The sequence below is a fragment of the Passer montanus genome, unplaced genomic scaffold (assembly GCF_014805655.1).
Source record: "Passer montanus isolate IOZ18808 unplaced genomic scaffold, ASM1480565v1 scaffold6, whole genome shotgun sequence".
Taxonomy (NCBI): Eukaryota; Metazoa; Chordata; class Aves; order Passeriformes; family Passeridae; genus Passer; species Passer montanus.
The window spans coordinates 7,552,863-7,570,956 of record NW_024371037.1 but is presented as its reverse complement, the minus strand read 5'-3'; the positions used below and the strand labels follow the sequence as shown (position 1 = coordinate 7,570,956).

Sequence of the window (18,094 nt, the reverse complement as noted above, 5' to 3'; positions counted from 1 at the left end):
GATTAATGTTTCCTGTACATTTGTCAAAAAAAAGGTCTCTCACTGAAATGGTTTCACAAACTTCCTTTTTTTTCTGGCTCTTTAATGCAGCAGCACTGAACAGAAAGATGGGGTTTATGCCTGTTTTTTCCTTCCTCCTTCTTTCCAGTATTAAGAAATATGCTTTCCCTTTGAAATAAAGATTTTACTTCAGCCCTGTGTTAGGCTGAAAGACTGTGGCTGTCATGTGGTAGCCTTCCAGACCCATGAAGAGAAGAGAGGGAGAGAAGGAAGCAGTTCCATTGCATGACCGTGCAAATAGTGTCAAGGGAATAAAAACAGATAGGTCCATTAGTAATAAGGAGTGTGTGCAGAGAATGAAAACAGGCTTCTGTCACACCATGTTTGTTCAAAATGAAAAAAGTAGGCATTTAAAGTCCATGAACTCAGGAAAAGTAGATGTGAAAGAAGGGAAATGTGATTATGGATGATAAATAGACTTTGGCAAAAGACTAGGATACAAGTTGGTGAAAATAAACAGCAAGGAGCAGTTAGCTAAAGTTCCCTTGAAACTGGGAACTCAACCCACTGTGTATGTATTTCTGTGGAAATCTCAGTCTAAAAAAACACTTGAAGACTAGAATATCTGGTTTTAAGTGAGGCTGTTGAGACAGTGGAGATAACAAAGTGTTTGTTTTGTGGGAAACTGGTGCCATGCTATAAATTGAAATTAAATAAGCAACCAGTAATCTAGACCCTCCTTAAACTGAATGTCTGTCCCAAAGGCTAAGAATTAAGTCCTTTGAGAATTAAGACTCTATACAGGAAAATCTCTCACTCAGCTGGTAACCATACCTAAAATGGTATCAAAACTACAAATAAAAATAAAACTTCAGTTTTAGGTGTAAATACTGGATCCCTGTTTCATTGTGAAATAGAAATTATTTTTTCATTGAGAAGTTAGAGAACTCACAAGAGGAAAAACGTGCCCTTATTAGTAAATTAGTATTTTGTGTCAAGGAAATGGAAATGGACAAATGTGAAAATGTGGGAAAAAATGCAATACATAGGTTAAAGATTTAGAACAATAAAACCTGTACATTTGTTTTCTAAATTGGAAGCCTGTGGTGAAGCTACCTGGTCAGGAGGTGATAAGACTGTAAAAGCACTGAGCAGTGTGGGTAGCTACATATTGAGAGAGTTCATGCCTCATGGTCAATAGAGTTGCTGGATGCTTCCCTAGGTGGACAAGCACAGGTGCAACATCTCTCATTAAAGCTTCACTGGTTGAAGAGGGCATCCCTTGACTGGGACATCCACACTCCTATTTGCAAAATATAATAATAAAAAGTAAAGGAATAAATTAGTAATATCTCCAACACGCACAGCTAAACAAGAGCAGGACTCTACTGCTCAAGAGTTACATAAGAGATCAGTTAAAGAGGCCTAAATGGGAACATAATATTTGCATGTATGTTGTTTTCTCAAAAAAAACCCAAAAATGGCAAGTGCTAAAAGCATCAGACCAATCTCATGACAGACTGTCTGATAAAGTGGAAAGCGTATTTAAACATTTTGCTAAAACAATGTAAATATAAAATAATATATAAAATAATACTTAGATTTCACTATATCTACAGCTGAGTCCTCTGAAGTAGGAAGTAAGGATCACTATGTAGGAAATGATTTGGAAGTTATTTAGTAATTTATGGAAACCCTAACTCGCTGTTCAGCAGCAGGTCACATAAGCGCTGAGAATGACTCAGCAAGAGATAAAAAATAAAACAATTTTACACCATGTAAATTGAAGGTGCAGTTAGGTCAGCATAGTGTAACATTCTGGTCTGCTCTGTTACAAACAGACAGAAAAGCTAGGAAAAGACTCAGTTGGAGGGTCAAAGCTGTATCATGACAACATAGCTGAGAAACAGATGAATTGTCTGGGACTCTTCTGGATGGGAAAGAGGCAGCTCCATGAGAATATAACAGGGATCTGAAAATTACGTAGTCATGTGAAAAGGTGTGTGTTTTGATAGAAGTGGTGGTATGGAGGTAGTCCAAAATGAAAAATGAGCAACTTTTTTTCACATGTGGCATGCTTACATTACAAAATGGGACATATAGCTAAGATCCCTGGATCAGAAACTCACTGAAGATTGATCACTAGAAGTCAAAAGTGTTTGTTGAGGGAATTGTTCCAGGTTGCCTCTGACAGTCCTAAAATCCTCTGGCACTCAATGAAAGCTATTTGATACCAGACACTATGTTAGACGACCTTCAGCATTAGGCAGTGTAGTTTCTTTTAGTTTCATGTCAATGTTACAGTATTTGGGTGAACTTTTAGGATGAGGGGTATTTGTAGTACCACAAACTGAGAACCAATGTACTAAGCACTCTAATGAAACAAAACACTCTATTCCTTGTAAGGAGTATTGTCTGTGTACACTGGGGAGCTGTAACTTTTGTTTATTCTAGATCTGGAATGAAAAAGGGGGAGAAAATACATTAATGGATACTAATCTGAAAATCCCACTAGGTTGTCTCTCTGAATAGTGAGGGATAATTTGCACTCTTCTTTACCAAACTTTGCAAAATGTTATTCACACACAGTAAATGTCAGAAATTCTGAGGTTTGTTTCACTTTTCTGTTCTGCCTCACCAGGGAGGTACTTTCCACTGCGAGCTGGCTTTTCTTGGCAAGTTTTTTTCATCTCCCTCCTCATTCTGCTGGAATGTCTGGGCCATACATTTTTCTTCTTCAAGAGAGACGGCCCTTACCTTGACAAAAGTGTTCAATTTTTTTAGACTAAAATGTCTAAGAAGCAGAATTGCAAGAGGAATAAGAATCTTGAGTTTTTACACTCTCTTCAGAGTATACATGAATAAAGTTAGGCCACACTGTAAGAACATAGTACCTTCAGTTTTGTTACTCCTCCCTATTTTGACTAAAATGCTCAGAGAATAATGTAACTAAAAGGAGAAAAATGTCACACTTCAGTGTATCTATGCCAATTTACAGCAATGTTCCTCTCAGCACTTTCAAATCTGTATCTTCCTTTCATACTCGTATAGTATTCAATAAAGACAAAAACAAGCAGCTTTTTCCTCTGGGTGAATCTTGTATTTCAGAGCTATTTGAATATGCAAAAGTTGTCAACAAGTTGCATGACTACTACTTTCAGGCTTGTCCTTCCATAGGTCTTATATTTTAAAACCCCCAGTAATTTCCTACATTAGTTCATTATATATAAAGTCTTGATTATAAACATTAATTTAACTGCATGCTGTGTTCTCTTTTTATAGGGATAAGAATAATTCCCTTATTTAGTCTAAAAAAATATATCCTGAAGGTATTGGAAAGAAAAACCCTAGCATATTACAGCTAGAATAGAGAAATACTTGTCTCATGACTGTACACAAACTCTACCTAGTGCAGTAGAAAATGATGAACAATGATAGGATCTACAACTGTGTTAATATTTTTAAAGACCTAATACCTATTTGTGCCTTATACCTTACATTATGAAGATTACTGTGCATTGTGGCAGCTCTATCCCTTTCTGAAAACTTATTTAGCAATGTTAAAGTCACTGAATCAAAGATGTTGGCGCACATCTGTGAAACTGGCTACTGCCAATTAGAAAAAGTTTTATTCAAGTTAAAGAAAACAATGAAGTGAACAATTATATATTTCTTTTAAAATATCAAATTTTTGAGGAATCTTTGTTGCTGAACAGATTCAGTTAGTTAGTTAGTTGACAGTTAATTTGGTTTTCCTATTTAAGGTGGTATAAGCCTTTTTTACTAGAAGAATAAATAACAGTTATACTGTATTTGCAAACATGAGGATTAGTGAAACAGACAGAGGGAGCAATGTGAAGATAATTTTATGTTTCTTCTGCCTTCAGAGCTTTAGCCTTTTAATTTCAAAGCAGGTTTTATGCTTTGTTTTCAGAAAAGGACATGTGGGATAGATGTTTAGATAAACTTTTCAAGCATGAGTGCAGTTAAGTGTTGGAAGGGGTCAGTCAGGGAAGTGCTTTGGAATTAAGGAATTCCTTTTTGTTAAATATATAGGAATAGTTTTCCCGGTGATAATAAAAGAAATTTTGTTTACAGCTCTGTTATCTTTTAATAAAAGTTACATTGTTATTAGGGGTTGGTGTGTATAAATAAGCGCTCATCATATTTTAAAATTGTTCTAATAAATGTTCAGTTATGTAGCTTGCATGACAAGATGACAAGCTAGAGTGTTTCTGCTGTGATGAATTCAGTTGGATATGCTCTTCTTGATTGAAATTATTTAAAAGTGTGTTTAATCTCTCTGTCATGTTTTTGGGGCTAGATTAATCTTGGGCTTTTAAAGAAAGCAGATTGTGTAGACTGAAGGATTAGCCAATAGTTGAATGAACTGGCCATAAAACGTGTTCCTTAGTTAGGTCTGGAAAACAAAACAGTTCAGTAGTATTGACCAACCCTTTAATTTAGGAAGGTATTCCATACATCCATGGATCTTGCTGGTAGCCTAATACTATTGGAATGGCTAAGGATCTGAGGAATAAGCAGTAGTTAAGGTAGGAGTTACTTTAATATTGCCCTACAAAAATCTCAAATTATGTGTTAATCATTTTAATCCAGAACAGAAATTGTCTTAGACAAAGACTTACAGTTTACGTGCTTTTGCACACAGAAGTGATGATTACCTTTGAGAATGTCACATCAGAGCAGTTCTGCCCATCTCTTCTATCACGTTGTTGGATGCCCTTGTAAGACATAAATACAATCTAAAATACACAATGGGAAAACATCTCAGTAAAGTTTTAGCCCAGGACAGGGAAATGAAAGATGACTCTCAAAAACAGAAAAGAGATGAAAATCCAACTTTAAGGTGCTTTTATTATCTGCATTAATGTTCAAGAATTTCCAGTGCTGAAGCACTTTTCACTTTCGAAGTGCTTCAGCACTTCCAAACACTCACCCACAGCTATTTACTTAAAGACTTCTGTTAAGAGGGTGAAAGGAATGTACTGGAAATGTCTCTCTCTGGAGGCTGACAAGCCTTATAACATAAAAGATTTTAAGTTTTCCTCTTCCCCATTGTTTGAATCTTAAGCAGCTATATTTAAATTCATGAAGGAAAGAGACACCAAAACATATTGCTCCTAATTACATCATCACATTATAAAATTGTAACCTGATTTCCTTTTTAGCAAATGATAGTGTGATTTTAAATAAATCCCAAAAATTGTCTGTAATTCTCTCTCCAAAGACTCTTTTAGAAGAAGCGAATTAATTATCACCCTTATATACATTTTATTAATTTTTGGTGTTGGCACTACGTGGTTTTACATTATTTTCCAAAGCAAAGAGTCTCTTTATTATGCTTTAGTTTTTAAAGTTCATCAAAACATAGCTATACAGAAATAGTGATTAAATAAAAAATTTATTAGGAGGTTATTCAGCTACCTCATACTGTATTTCAGAGCAATTCAGATCTGGTTATATTTTAGTTACGTTTTATTTTTTTTCAAAATCAAATCCTAAGTATATCTACATCTACCTCTAGTCCTAGAACATAACTCCTTAATTAAAAATTGTAACAAAACAACCCACAAAAGAAACAGACTCCAACAAACCAGTAATGAGACAAAGAACAAAAATGCTTTTATTCACTTTTCAGCCTCTCTAGACAATTCAAATTATGTGTGAAATATTGAAAAATTACAGCAAAACATTTTAGATCCCTCAGACCTGAGAAATATCTTCCTTAAGCCTTGTTTTTCAACAGCCCTTTGCCTGGAATGCTAGTTTTATACATGACCTGTTTAATCAAAGTGGTCAAGATCACCCACTGGCAGTGTGATGTTCAGCCTTCTCCCAGATGTACCACAGCGTTTCCACGTGACATCCCTCCCCACTTTGAGCTTTCAAGCCCATCAGGCATGTTTTGAGCAAGCTGTGCAGCCCATGAGGCCAGAACTGAGAGGCAATGTGGTGACTCTGCATGGGGCAGGACACAAAGAACTCATCAGGACCTCATGCCAGCTGCAATGCAGATGTTCTGTGTGGCCTCCTTCACTCCATTTATTCAGGCTTTGTAAGATGTAAGAATGGTTAAATCTAATTTTCAGCTTTATGTTCAGAAATATCGTGTTGAGTAGGTTGTCAAAAGTCAGTGCTTAAAAGATGTAATGTACTTACAGGTATTTCTAAAGTAACTTCTGTGCCACAGTGGTTGCTGTTATCTTGTTCTGCAGTAATCATGCTGAGGCAGCTGGACTTGTGAGAGAAGCTGTACTGCTATAATCAGATAGACAAGTTAAGGTGTGTACTGTTATCTTTTCCTGCCTATCCATAAGAACAACAAAATAGCATGTCTTGCATCTTCACGTCTTCTATTCACTCGTACAGTAATTTCTCATATACGTTCACAATATGTGGAGTGCCCCAGGTGACACATTTGTGAGCTGGTTCATTGTATATTCTGGCAGCACCAGGAGAATGCAACAAACTGTTATAAACGGTTACATACTCTGGCAGATATAAAAATGTCTGGCCTTGATGGGGTTAGTTAAATCTATGGGTTGCTTGAGAGGCACAGTTGAGCATTTAGTCAACATTCCTGTGCAATGTGGTTGTCTTAAAACTCTCCTTGCTAACAGAAGAGCTCTGGTAAACAAATATCCATCAGTGCAAAGCCTTTTGATAGGAAAAAATCAAGTTCTTGTTCCCTTGTGCCTAAAACATCCACATATCCTCTGAACTCAGTGGAGGCCATGATGTGGTTTAACTTTTATGTTTGCATGGATGTTTACTGTACTGGGATGAACAAAAATGTAATGACTGGAATGTCTGAAATAATTGGCACCTGGAAAAATTGGTCCAAAACTACAGAGCTCGTTTGTCAAGCCTGCTGGTGGCAGGCACCCCATCTGTACCAGCACAGACTAAATCATCTACAGGACAGCACTAACACCTGTAGGTACCTGAGAGCATTACACCCTTGTGTAATGGACACAATAGACGTGACAACATTTGTTTGTAGGAGACTTTCATTTGTTTCCTTGCTGCAAAGGACCATCAGAGAACCACTGAACCTGGAAGATACTGGGATAGTCAAACAAAAGTCTGAGTGGTCTCAGCAAAGCAACCCATTTGCCAAAGAAAGAGAAGATGTTCCTTATTACGTAAGCAGTGAAAAGAAAGAAAGGTAGCCAAAGATAAGGAGACTGAATCAAACAGAGTTTAGGGGGAGAACTGGAAGATAAGTGTTTATGGAATGAGGAGCTCTGTTTGCAACAGAAGTGCATGAGAAAGTAGAAGAGTATTTGTGCAAATGTCTTTCATATAATAAACCCAGAAAATGTAACTGAAAGACAATAAGAAGGATTGAGATCACCTATGCAAAGAGATTATTCACTGTTAAAATCAGAGAATGATCTTGAGAAACAAAAGAGATACAGAGATTAGAAAAGGTTTGTAGGAAGACCTGAGAATGGCAATTCAAGTACTTTAACCTGAAGTGTGAAGAAGAGAGGGACCAACAAGATACCACAGAAATTATGTGGAGCATCACAAAATAAAATTACTTAAAGTAAAAAGGAACACAGATGCTGTAGAGGTCATAAGGCATTTCACTTTTATTTTCTGTGTTCTTGCAGCCAATCTGGGCACTTTTTTGATTACCACTGATTCTTATCCATTTCTCAGCAGTAACCAGTGAGTCTGAGCAATCAAACTGGCTACAAAATCCATAAATCTCTTATCTCTGAATAACTCCTTCAAGCAGCAAATAACTGTAGACAGGGAGAAGCAGAGAATTTGCTGATTGATTTCTTCCTCATGACATTCAAATTTGCCATTTAAGCAGGAACCAGTATATTAATAAGACTTTGGTCTACAAATGCTTTCCTGTATCCTCATGACAAGCAACTTGCTGTATAATTAACACATATAAATAAAGATACCTCTGTTTCACTGTAACCCTTCTGCCAAAACACAGTAGTGAAGACTATGCCTGAGATACAGAGATGCCTCTGAACAAATAACTCAATTGGCCCAGATTCTACCTAAACTTTATGGAAGCTGGTAGGTTTGATAATCAGATGAGCTGAGTATTGAGCTTTGCCACTGCCTAAAAGATCCTGTTCCTTTCCTCTGTTTGCATCCTCTTTCAATAATGTTCTCCTTCTGCTTAACCTATACCAGCATGAGAGACCACTGGAACTCTCCAGCTGTCAATTCAATTGCCTGACATAGCAGAAAATAGCCCAGCTGTGTACTTTCTCCTGAAGGATCTAATGAGCAGCACCACCAGATAGGAAGAGAGGAAGGGAAAGAGCAGGAGCAGAGTTAAGGAAAGTGCCAGATTCTGCACTTGGGATGGGGTAACTCTGGATGTATGAACAGACTGGGGAATGAGATATGGGAAAGCAGCACCACAGAAAGGGACCTGTGGGGGTCCTGGTTGCTGACAAGCTGGATTTTAATCTGCAGTACCCTAGCAGCCAGGAGGGCCAACCCTGTCTTAGGCTGCATCAGACACAGCATCGGCAGCTGGGCAAGGGAGAGAATTGTCCCGCTCTGCTCTGGGCTGGGACAGCCTCACCTCGAGTGCTGTGTGCAGTTTTGGGTGCCAAAATATAAGAAAGATACAAAGCTATGGGAGAGTGCCCAAAGGAGGACCACAAGGAAGGTGAAGGGCCTTGAGGGAATGCCGTATGAAGAGCAGTTGAGGTTACTTGGTCTGTTCAGCCTGGAGGAGACTGAGGTGAGATCTCATCACAGTCTACAACTTCCTCTTGAAGGAAGAGGAAGGGCAGACACTGATCTCTTCTCTGTGGTGACCAGCGAGAGGACTTGAAGGAGTGGCCTGAAGTTGTGTCAGGTTTAGGTTGAATATTAGATAAAGGTTCTTCACCCAGAGGGTGTTTGGGCACTGAACAGGCTCCCCAGGGCAGTGGTCACAGCACCAGCCTGACAGAATTCAAGAAGCGTTTGGACAATGCTCTTGGGCACATGGTGTGACTCTTGGGGATGGTTCTGTGCAGGGCCAGGAGTTGGATTCAGTGATCCTTACGGGTCCCTTCCAAGATAGCATATTCTGTGATTCTGTGATTCTCTGCTTGCCTGCTTTCACTGTGAACCAAAATCAGAGAGCTGAGTTTAAGTGGGATTAAGACATGAATCTTTGTTTTCTGGACCGGAGTAAAATCACACTATCACTAACACTTATGGAGTTCTATGAATGGGACAAGGAGAGAGAATATGGGCTTTTACTCTGCTGGGATTGATTTTAACTTCAGTGGTATCAAATCTTCTAATGTGCAGAACACTAATGTATTTTTCCTGTTTTCTTCATTTTGTTCTGTTCTTCCCCATTCACTGCTTATAATGGGACCACACGCAGGATTAAAGACACTACAAATCTAATTGCAGTCTGGAATGAATTTAAGGAGAAGTAAAAAATCAAAGCGGGGGGTGGAGCTCAGCTGTTTTTTTCTAACACAGCTTAACAAGAGGCTTTGCTTGAATATTTACAGTGCTATGGAGGCCTATTCTTCCTGAAACTTTTAACTAATTTTTGAACTTAGTGAGAATTTATGGCCCTTGGCACAATTTTCAGCATACTAGAAAATAAAAATAAAGAGTTGAGCATAAACAATGAAAATTGCATGTAGGTTTGCTCTGTGAAGATGGCATGATTACAAGCACTTGAGTATCAGTTAATTTAGAAATTATCAGTTTGCACTTATTTTTCATGTGATCTCATTTTTCACAGAAATGGTTGCTAGGATGCTATGCTTTGAAATCTGAAACTTTCTCCACAAAAAGAGCAAAAGGTTTTTTTTAGATGTATTTTCTTTTTGGCAGCCTCTCTATAGTGAAATTATTGATGCTAAATGGTTTTCTTATATCAAGACTTCATCTTATAAGCACTTATACCTAGACTTAATTTATGGTTTATGTTAGATCTCTGAGTGAAGTTAAGCATGCATAAGACATATGTATTCAGCTGACCTTAAACTCCTGTTAACTTTCTGTGCCTAATATTTTCTCCTTGCTCCTGGCAATTATGTTTCCAGGTTACTGTTTAGATCATGGAAATAATTTTTCAGTGGTCACTAGCTTTCACCACTGAACAAACATGGAGACTCATGTAAAATGGAAGCTGTGTGTGTATGAGCCGAGTTGCTTAAAACCCCAGTGAGATGATGAATAGTGAACATTACATGCCTGCATGGCACCTTGGCTAAGTCCTCTCAAATCCCAGTCCCTGGGAATTTTTAGCAAGTCTTGCGAATTTCCTCTCACCTATTCTGTGTCAGGGTTGCTTTAAAACACTGTTAGTCTATTCCAGATGATGCAGATGGAACTGGGATTCTGTCTGCAAGCGCTCGAGATCACTTTTGACAGTCATGGCTTGCTGCTTTTGGCACAACCTTGCCTCATGCTGTAGGGAGCAGCCAGGCAAGAAGTCCTGGGTGAGAGGCAGAAATAGGAAGAAGTAAACAGACTAGAGAGCCCTTAATCCATGCAATGGGAGCAGCCACTGGAAGGAACAGGTCAGGGAATATCAAACAGGAAGTCAATACTAAGTTTGTTTTGTGTTTCAGAAAGAGGAGACTTATACCTTTCGGCTAGAAATCTTGAAATACACACATATACCTATGAATATAAATACTTAGCTGGATAGTTCTGATCTCATCAACAGTTTTTTGAATATTATATACTGAATAATCTTTCTTGTGAATTTGAGACCTAGGAGGCCTGACATTTTATCCACTTATATCCTTTTCCTAAATGACTAGTTAATGCCAGGGGAATTAGTCCCCATATGCAATACTCCTGACTTAATTTCTGAAGTGTCAGAATGGGGCCAGGTAATCCAGCAGACATGTAAGCCCAGAAATGTAATGGGATCCTGATTCAAAAAGTAACAGGAACTGTGCTCATTGCACACAAAATGTGATTGAGGAAAGTATTTACATCCTAAGAAATGGGCATTACATGCTATTGTCATGAAAACACAAATTATAGAGAAAAACCAAGCTCACTCCCCAGAACATCTGGGGAAAGCAGATGGATAGAAGGCTGAGTCCCAGGAATATGCAGGAGGCAGAGTGATCCACCTGCTCTCTGCTGGTAACTCCTTCATCTGTTGTCTGCTTCTCCTGAAGTCTTGGGATCCATGAATGGTTTTGGGGTTGCAGGAAGGATGAATTGACTCTGAGACATTGGGCAAAATGCAAGGATAAAGACACCATTAAAATGCCTAAAAGGAGAACATGATGTTGGGCTGGAGGGACAGTACAATTACTTGCTGTGCTGAAGGTAACTGAAGGAGTAGGGGGTGGGGACAGAGATTACTTTATTCTAGTGTGGGATTCTCCAAGGAGGTATGAGCTCCACATTATGAAGAAATCATTGTGCCAAATCTTTATAAAATGGTTTTAATCAAGTGTTCTAGGAATAGTCCATAAAGCTCTGACTAACATACCCTCACTAGGAATCTGAGAGAAGTTGACAACCATTCAAATACCACCCACACTGGTGGTTGAGGGCCCAGAAATCAGGGCATGCCAAAATCTGCAGGGCAATACCTTATAACAATAAAGCAAGTCTCCTCTTCTGTTGACAGTGTCACTGTGGCTCCCAGGTAGGCTGGAATCTGGAATTATGTCTCTGCAATCCTCCTTTGAGTATACCAGCTCCCTGAGTATCCCTCCTCATTGGATGGGAGAGACCTACCCCACACACAGCTGCAGGGAATACCATGGTTTTCTGATGTCCTCTAGCCAGATTTGCTGGCTTGCTAGAGGTTTTGCATCACAGGCTGGGTGGAGCAGCTGAGGATGTGAACTGGTATGCTGGGAAGGAAGGAGCACAAGCAGCATATCTCCAGAGAGCAAAGATGGGAGCTCTTCTGTGGCTTATAAGCATCAATCACTGCAGGGTACAGGCAATTGGAGTAGTCTTTTCTTGCTCAGGATAACCCAGGAGTCTAATTTAGGCAGCTACAATCCCAGACATAAAACTAAAATGCAGTGTGTGTGACCACTGAGGTCCTGCATGAGGTATTCAATCACTTTGATGACATTTTTCTTTGTCTGCAAACTGATAGGTTTCATTTTGGGGAAAAAAAGGAATTTTAAAGCTGAGTAAAAATCAGTGCTTCAAAAATATATAGTCTACCCTTCCTTGCTGTTTATAGGCCTCTAATTTGGTAGTGCTGCTGCAGCTGCCAAACTGTGTAGATTGGCTTAAAGTTATTGTAACAACATTCATTTCTTATATATGAGGCAGTGTAAGAAAACTGTCTTTTCAAAAATCATTACCTAAGTATGGTAGATAAAATAGATTACTTATAAGCAGATATTTTTAGCTAAAAGAACTTGATTATATTAGAAGTTCTGGTCTATAAATATAACAGAGTTTGTGAACTGTTCCCATCTGTCTCGTCCCTGTCCTGTGTCAGTAGGGGGAAGTAGTAACTAAGACCTTCTCTGGCTTAGATACGAAGTGCTTTCATCAGAGTATTTTTGTCCACCCTCCTTTCTCTCCCTCTTTTACATCAGCAAGAAGTTTTATTTATATTCTGCTATGAGATATTATATCTACTACGGAAAATTACTGACAACTGCTTTGTCAGTGATGTTTATGTCCAAGTAAATCTGCTTAGTTTACAACATTTTTTGTTAATCTGGATTAAAATACTGCAAGTGCTTCTCCCTGAAAGGTATTAATATTGTTTCAATTAGGCTAATCACTGTAACAGCAGTTTTCTAAAAATTGCAGTGATGGTGACTTCGAGGCATGCAGCATGAGCAAGGACACCTCTCGTTCCCCATCCAGGCTTCAGGCTGTGTCTCCAAATCCTGTGCCTGCTCTGAGCACAGCCAATTTAGCTCCACCCTCTGAGCAGTCCAGCCCTTATTTATATGAAGTCTGTGGTCCAACTGGCTTCAGATGGTGTGTGTTATGTGCGTGTGCCTGCCTCCTGAGTGTGTGAGACGAGCTGGGATCATGAGCCAGGGTTGTTCCAAGTGGTTTTAATCAGCAGCCCATTAGAGGAGAACGGAAAACTTCAAACAGGGTAAGAACCGAGTAAGTAAACCTAACTCTGAACTTGCAATCTGGACAAAACAAATGCAAATTAAAATCTTCATAGTCTGTCAGTTTTCAGATAAATTATCACTTTTAGAGAGAAAGCTGTGCCTTCTAACAGGAAGAAGGAAATTTAAAAGGACTGGAATGAAGGAAACTGTAAAAACAAAGTGGGAATTGAGAATGCAAGAGAGAAAAAACAGCAAACGATTGTTCACAAAGTTGGTACACTCTTACTTTTTTCAGCTGTGGACAGGACATGTAAAGCTTTAACCTCTTGTTTTCTTGAATACTATTGTCTGGCTGAATAAGTATTTCCTTTTGCAAAGGGGGTGAAAATTTCTGCTCCTCACCTGTCTGCTGGCAGGTTTGTTTTCCTGAGAGCATGGAATGGAAGATCTCTCCACAGCTCCTTGCAGGATGCCCCATGGTGTGCTGCTGTTTGCTGCTGCTCACTTGTTTTTTTTTTCACAGGCTGTTCCAGTAACTCGATGGGAAGGTGTTCCCCAAACCTCTGCTCCTCTGGAACTTGTGACTTTTTGCCTGTCACCAGGAAAACACTCAGCAGCAGCAATGGGAAAATTCATGCTAGTTTTGGGTGAAGTGTGCCTCTGACGTTTTTTACCCTGGCAAGACGTGGCTACTTGGACTGCATCTGCAATGTGGCAAAGGGCAAAGTGAGGTTGGCAAAGAGGCCATGGTGTGTGGGCAAGTCCCCAGATGCCGCAGGCTTTGTCGCCCTCGACCCTTCCTTCTGGCCTTAGTGGTGGCCCTCTGTCTGTTCTGCCAGACCCTGACTCCTCTCATGACCAGCAGCATCCTTTCGGCAGTTGTTAATGGGATTGCACCCAACAAACTGACTAAAACACAGCGAGGAAGATACAAGGAGGTCTCCCCAAGCACCATTCACTGCTTCCTCCCTGGCAGCAATTCAGAGACAGTGAAAAAGGTAAGTCAGCTGGAGCAGAGTGCTGAGCAATAATTAGCAAAGCGAGGGATAGCAAGTCTGGCAGGATCATCTGAGTCCAGCTAAAATTAGCCTAAGCTTGGAAGTCTGGGATCTGTATACAAACAAATGGGTGATCTAATGACAGCAGCATATGCACAAGCACATTCCCATTACCAGCTCTTCAGTGTGCTGTTATTAACACAGGAATCCTGAAATCTTCAACTGAAATATGGCATTGCTCGGTGACTCCAGGAAGATTTCAGTTTGCTGCACAGACCATGCTTTATTTTGGCTTTGGGAATTGGTTTAGAGGCTTTACAGTACAGGCACATAAATCAGGAGCCAGTGGGGTTTCATGGAAGTCACTGAGGTTGTTAATTGGCACAGGGACTGCAGCTGCCCTGTATTAAAGTTATCTGCTCGTCAGCTCTGAACTTTACTGGAATTCTGCTGAGAAGCTGAATTTAACTGCTTTTGAGAAATGAAAGTTAAATTCAGCATCTCAAATGCAAAACTGCATTTGAGTAATAAAAGTATATTTTCAAATCACACAGTATACTTTGGAATCTTTGTCTCACAAATTTTACTTTGTCCATAGGTTACCTGACTTCATGTTTATTTTGTATAGGGTTCCTAGGATGGGTGTTAAAACCTAACAAATGGAGACACTGTTGTTTTTGTTGGAAAATGTACTTTGTTAAATGGTCTCCAGACTGAGTAGTTATTTTTACTCTGGAATCTGTGATCAGCACTAGCACAAATGTTTCAGGTTTCCTTCAGTCCTACAGAGGAGCTGCTAACAGTGCAGCAGATAGCACACTGTGAAATTATCATTATGCTAACATTTTCTATACAACTTTAGCAGAACTGTAAAAAATTTGTGACCTCACAAATTATGGACAGCAACCACATAAAGCAGTTCAAATATTTAAAAAAAAAAGTACGAGGCTGCTTCTTTGATTAGACAGAGTTCATAGTCTAAAAGGTCAGCAATATTGATTTTAGGAGAGCAGCTGTAAAGTGCATCTTCTGCAACAATCAAAAACAGATAGGGGGAATAACTGTGGCATGAGTTCTTTAACCTTAACTCTTAAAATACTGAGTGTTTTTCTTAGAGCACATGCTGCATTTGTCATAATTTTACATTTTAATGACCTTTTAGTACACTAGGAACCCAGATTCAGATCTGATCTGCAATATGACATAAATAATTACTGCTTAAAGGGAAACAAGCACAGCTGACTTGCAGGTTGCATTGTCTATAGGAACAGTCCATTCCTTTTTACTCACTGCTGTTGTAATGGCAAAGAACATTTCATACCTTGGGCTATTTAATGTCTGCAAGAACTGGTGAAATAATGGGAAAGTTTTGCTAGGATGTTGCTTGGCTGAAAATATCTGTAGTGTCTTCATTTGCAAATTGCCTGAGAAAAAATGCAGATTGACATCCAACTTGGTGTGCTGGCCAATTGAAATGAGAAGAAAGCTTTTGTTTTTACAACATGCTGTACTTACTCCTCTCCAGCATAAGTGGTTGAATGTGACTATGACATGCACATTCTGGAGCTGTAGTACAGATGTGTGTATATTAACCTTTACAGATATGTTTTCCAGGGCTGTGCTACCTTAACACATTCCTTTTCAAGTTCTTAAGACCACCCATAGCTGGCTCCCTGTTTGTCTTGGATTTTTCCTTTAGAGCATGATGAACAAAATGTCTTGCACATGTTGGGATGCTACTCTAAGCTGCTCTCTGTTTCCCAACTTTCTCTGCTGGTTGTGTGGGCTGAATAATAATCTCAGAGAATAGAAAAGACAAACCTCACCAAAAATCTCCACCACTTTGCTTTGAAAGTGTGTTCTTCAACTGTGTGTTTTCATCCACTGCTTATTCAAATAGCTGAACTGTTATCTGGCTTGATTTTATTGGGCACTCAGTAACATCTAAGACAGATGTCACTGTTGAAACTTTACACTGTTTTATTTTACAGTCACGTGCCCATTAAGGGGAGCTAGTTTGGAAACAAGTTTTCATTAAAGTGCTAGTTAAAATCTTGATGTATGAACCTGGAAAAATACTTTAAAATACAGTTATTCACATTTGTAATTAACTAGTCATACATGAATTCTTATTCAATAAATATAGTCCAGCAAGAAAATTTAAATGCATTAAAAAGAATCTATTATACAGTTAAACAGTGACTTAAAGCAAACACTGCAACATGTCTTATGAAATCAAAGTTCATGAATAAATTTTAAGGCAAATAAGACCCTGCTGGAGATAGTTTTTTATTTAGCACATAGTGTTTAGGGGTTTTGAGTGATAGCATGTCACACTGCAGATTCTCTTCTGCACAGGGGCAGGTTTTGTTCTTGCTTCCTTCAGAAAAACCAGTACTGTGAGCCTGTTGTGAGAATTTTGTTCTGATTGTTATCACAGGGGGAAAATCCCCTTCCAAAATCTAATAATTTCTTCATTCAGAGTATGCATAGAACTAAGTGCCTCAAAAAACCCCTGCAAAACCAAACCAAACAAAAATCAAACAAAAATCCCTGGCATCTTTTATGAGGCATTTGTTGGAAGCAAAGGAAGAGATCTCAGGAAAAGTCCAGCTTTGCCAGTGTATTTCTGATACCAAAGTTCACGTCATTTTGGAGACTTACAGTTGTGGGAGAAGCATGGGGATGGATGGACCTTGTCAATTACCTTGTCTGTAAATGTGTCATCCAGGATGCTCTGGGATGGAGCACTGCCTGTTGGGCACATAGTGCAAGCTGTCTTTCTTAAATTGCAAAAATACAGATTTCATTCATAGCCTGGAAAACCAGGCAGAGCTCATAGTACTCCTATCTCTGGTATCGCACAGTTTTAAAAGCTGCCAGAGATCTTGTCCTGAAGCTTTAAATTCACAGGAAGAGGGGTCAACATTTTCTAGTACAAAATTAAATGTTAATATCTGAGGCATGAAAAAGAGAAGGTTTATTTCTGATACTCCAGCATTAAAGGCAGTGGTGAGTGATATCACATCTAGCAGAAAGCTGTCTGCAGGTTTAGCAGGGCAGGAATTATGAAATATTTGTGAATATATAGTAGGGAGAATAGCTGATGCTGTAGCATCTAAACTGGAATAGGTATCAACAACAACAAAAATAAATAAAATTAAAAAAAAAAAAAGCCCCCTCTGTGTGTTTTTCCTGGCATGGTATGGTGCCAGAAATACTTTTGGTACCAGGTTTTCCTGGCATGGTATGGTGCCAGAAATACTTCTGGTACCAGCCAGCCAGCTCTAATACTGTTACGCTTATGTTAAGCAATTTAACTCTGCTTCTTAGCCAGTTTTGAGAAGAGCTAATTATCTGGTTAAGCTGTGCTTCCACTCACAGAATTAATTCAGCCAGAGGCAATTTGTATGTCTCTTCACTCAAGTAATTTTGCCCAGGTAGATGCTGTACCTCTGCTGGGTAGAAGGAATTCAGACTGTACTGCTTTTAGGAGGGCAGATACCCAGTGTTCAGTTGCTTTCCCAGTGAGAGAGGACCCAAAAACACTTTTCTTTTTTTTCTTAAAAGGTCTAATTCCCAAGCCATTAAGCTTTACATCCAGGCTCAAATTGTGAGCCTGCTTCACCATACTGGCAATGGGAATTTCTGTTTGGTCCTGGAAAGCAAGATTCTTTCTTTTCATTATTTCTTCCACAGATGGAGAAAAAGGAGGAGGAAATTATTAATCACCTCTTATAGTTATTACTCCTGTGATAGGCACTTTTTTGAGCATACTAGCTTTCCAGCCATTGTGAATGTATTTAAACAAAAAATAAGGATATTCCCATTTTAATTTGGGTTCTGAAGGAGATTATTTAATGGATACTCATCAGACTTTTGTTTCACATCCCCTGGCCATTTAGGCCAGCTGAGAACAAGAAAACAGAGAAGATACACAGCTGATTATATGAGAACTTGATGAGTGGGTTAGGCTGGCATCCAAATAAATTAAATATCACAGGTGTGTCAAAAAAAAGCTGTCCTCCTTTCAAGGCCCTGAACCTGCCACTTATGTTT

At 39.0% G+C, this 18,094-nt stretch overlaps 1 protein-coding gene across 9 annotated transcripts in view; it reads left to right on the top strand.

The window, feature by feature from the left end:
- Positions 1-12,920: 12,920 nt before the first annotated feature.
- The window catches only part of CPED1 (cadherin like and PC-esterase domain containing 1), a 138,277-nt gene continuing 133,103 nt past the window's right edge, over positions 12,921-18,094 (top strand). For 8 of the 9 annotated variants that reach the window (XM_039726890.1, XM_039726892.1, XM_039726891.1 and 5 more), the window contains exons 1-2: positions 12,921-13,075; positions 13,561-14,035. In XM_039726890.1, the coding sequence (XP_039582824.1) occupies positions 13,784-14,035 (252 nt within the window). In that variant the 5' untranslated portion in view covers positions 12,921-13,075; positions 13,561-13,783. Of the gene's footprint in view, positions 13,087-13,560; positions 14,036-18,094 lie in introns of all 9 variants that reach the window. The other variant, XM_039726887.1, reaches the window with a different exon arrangement.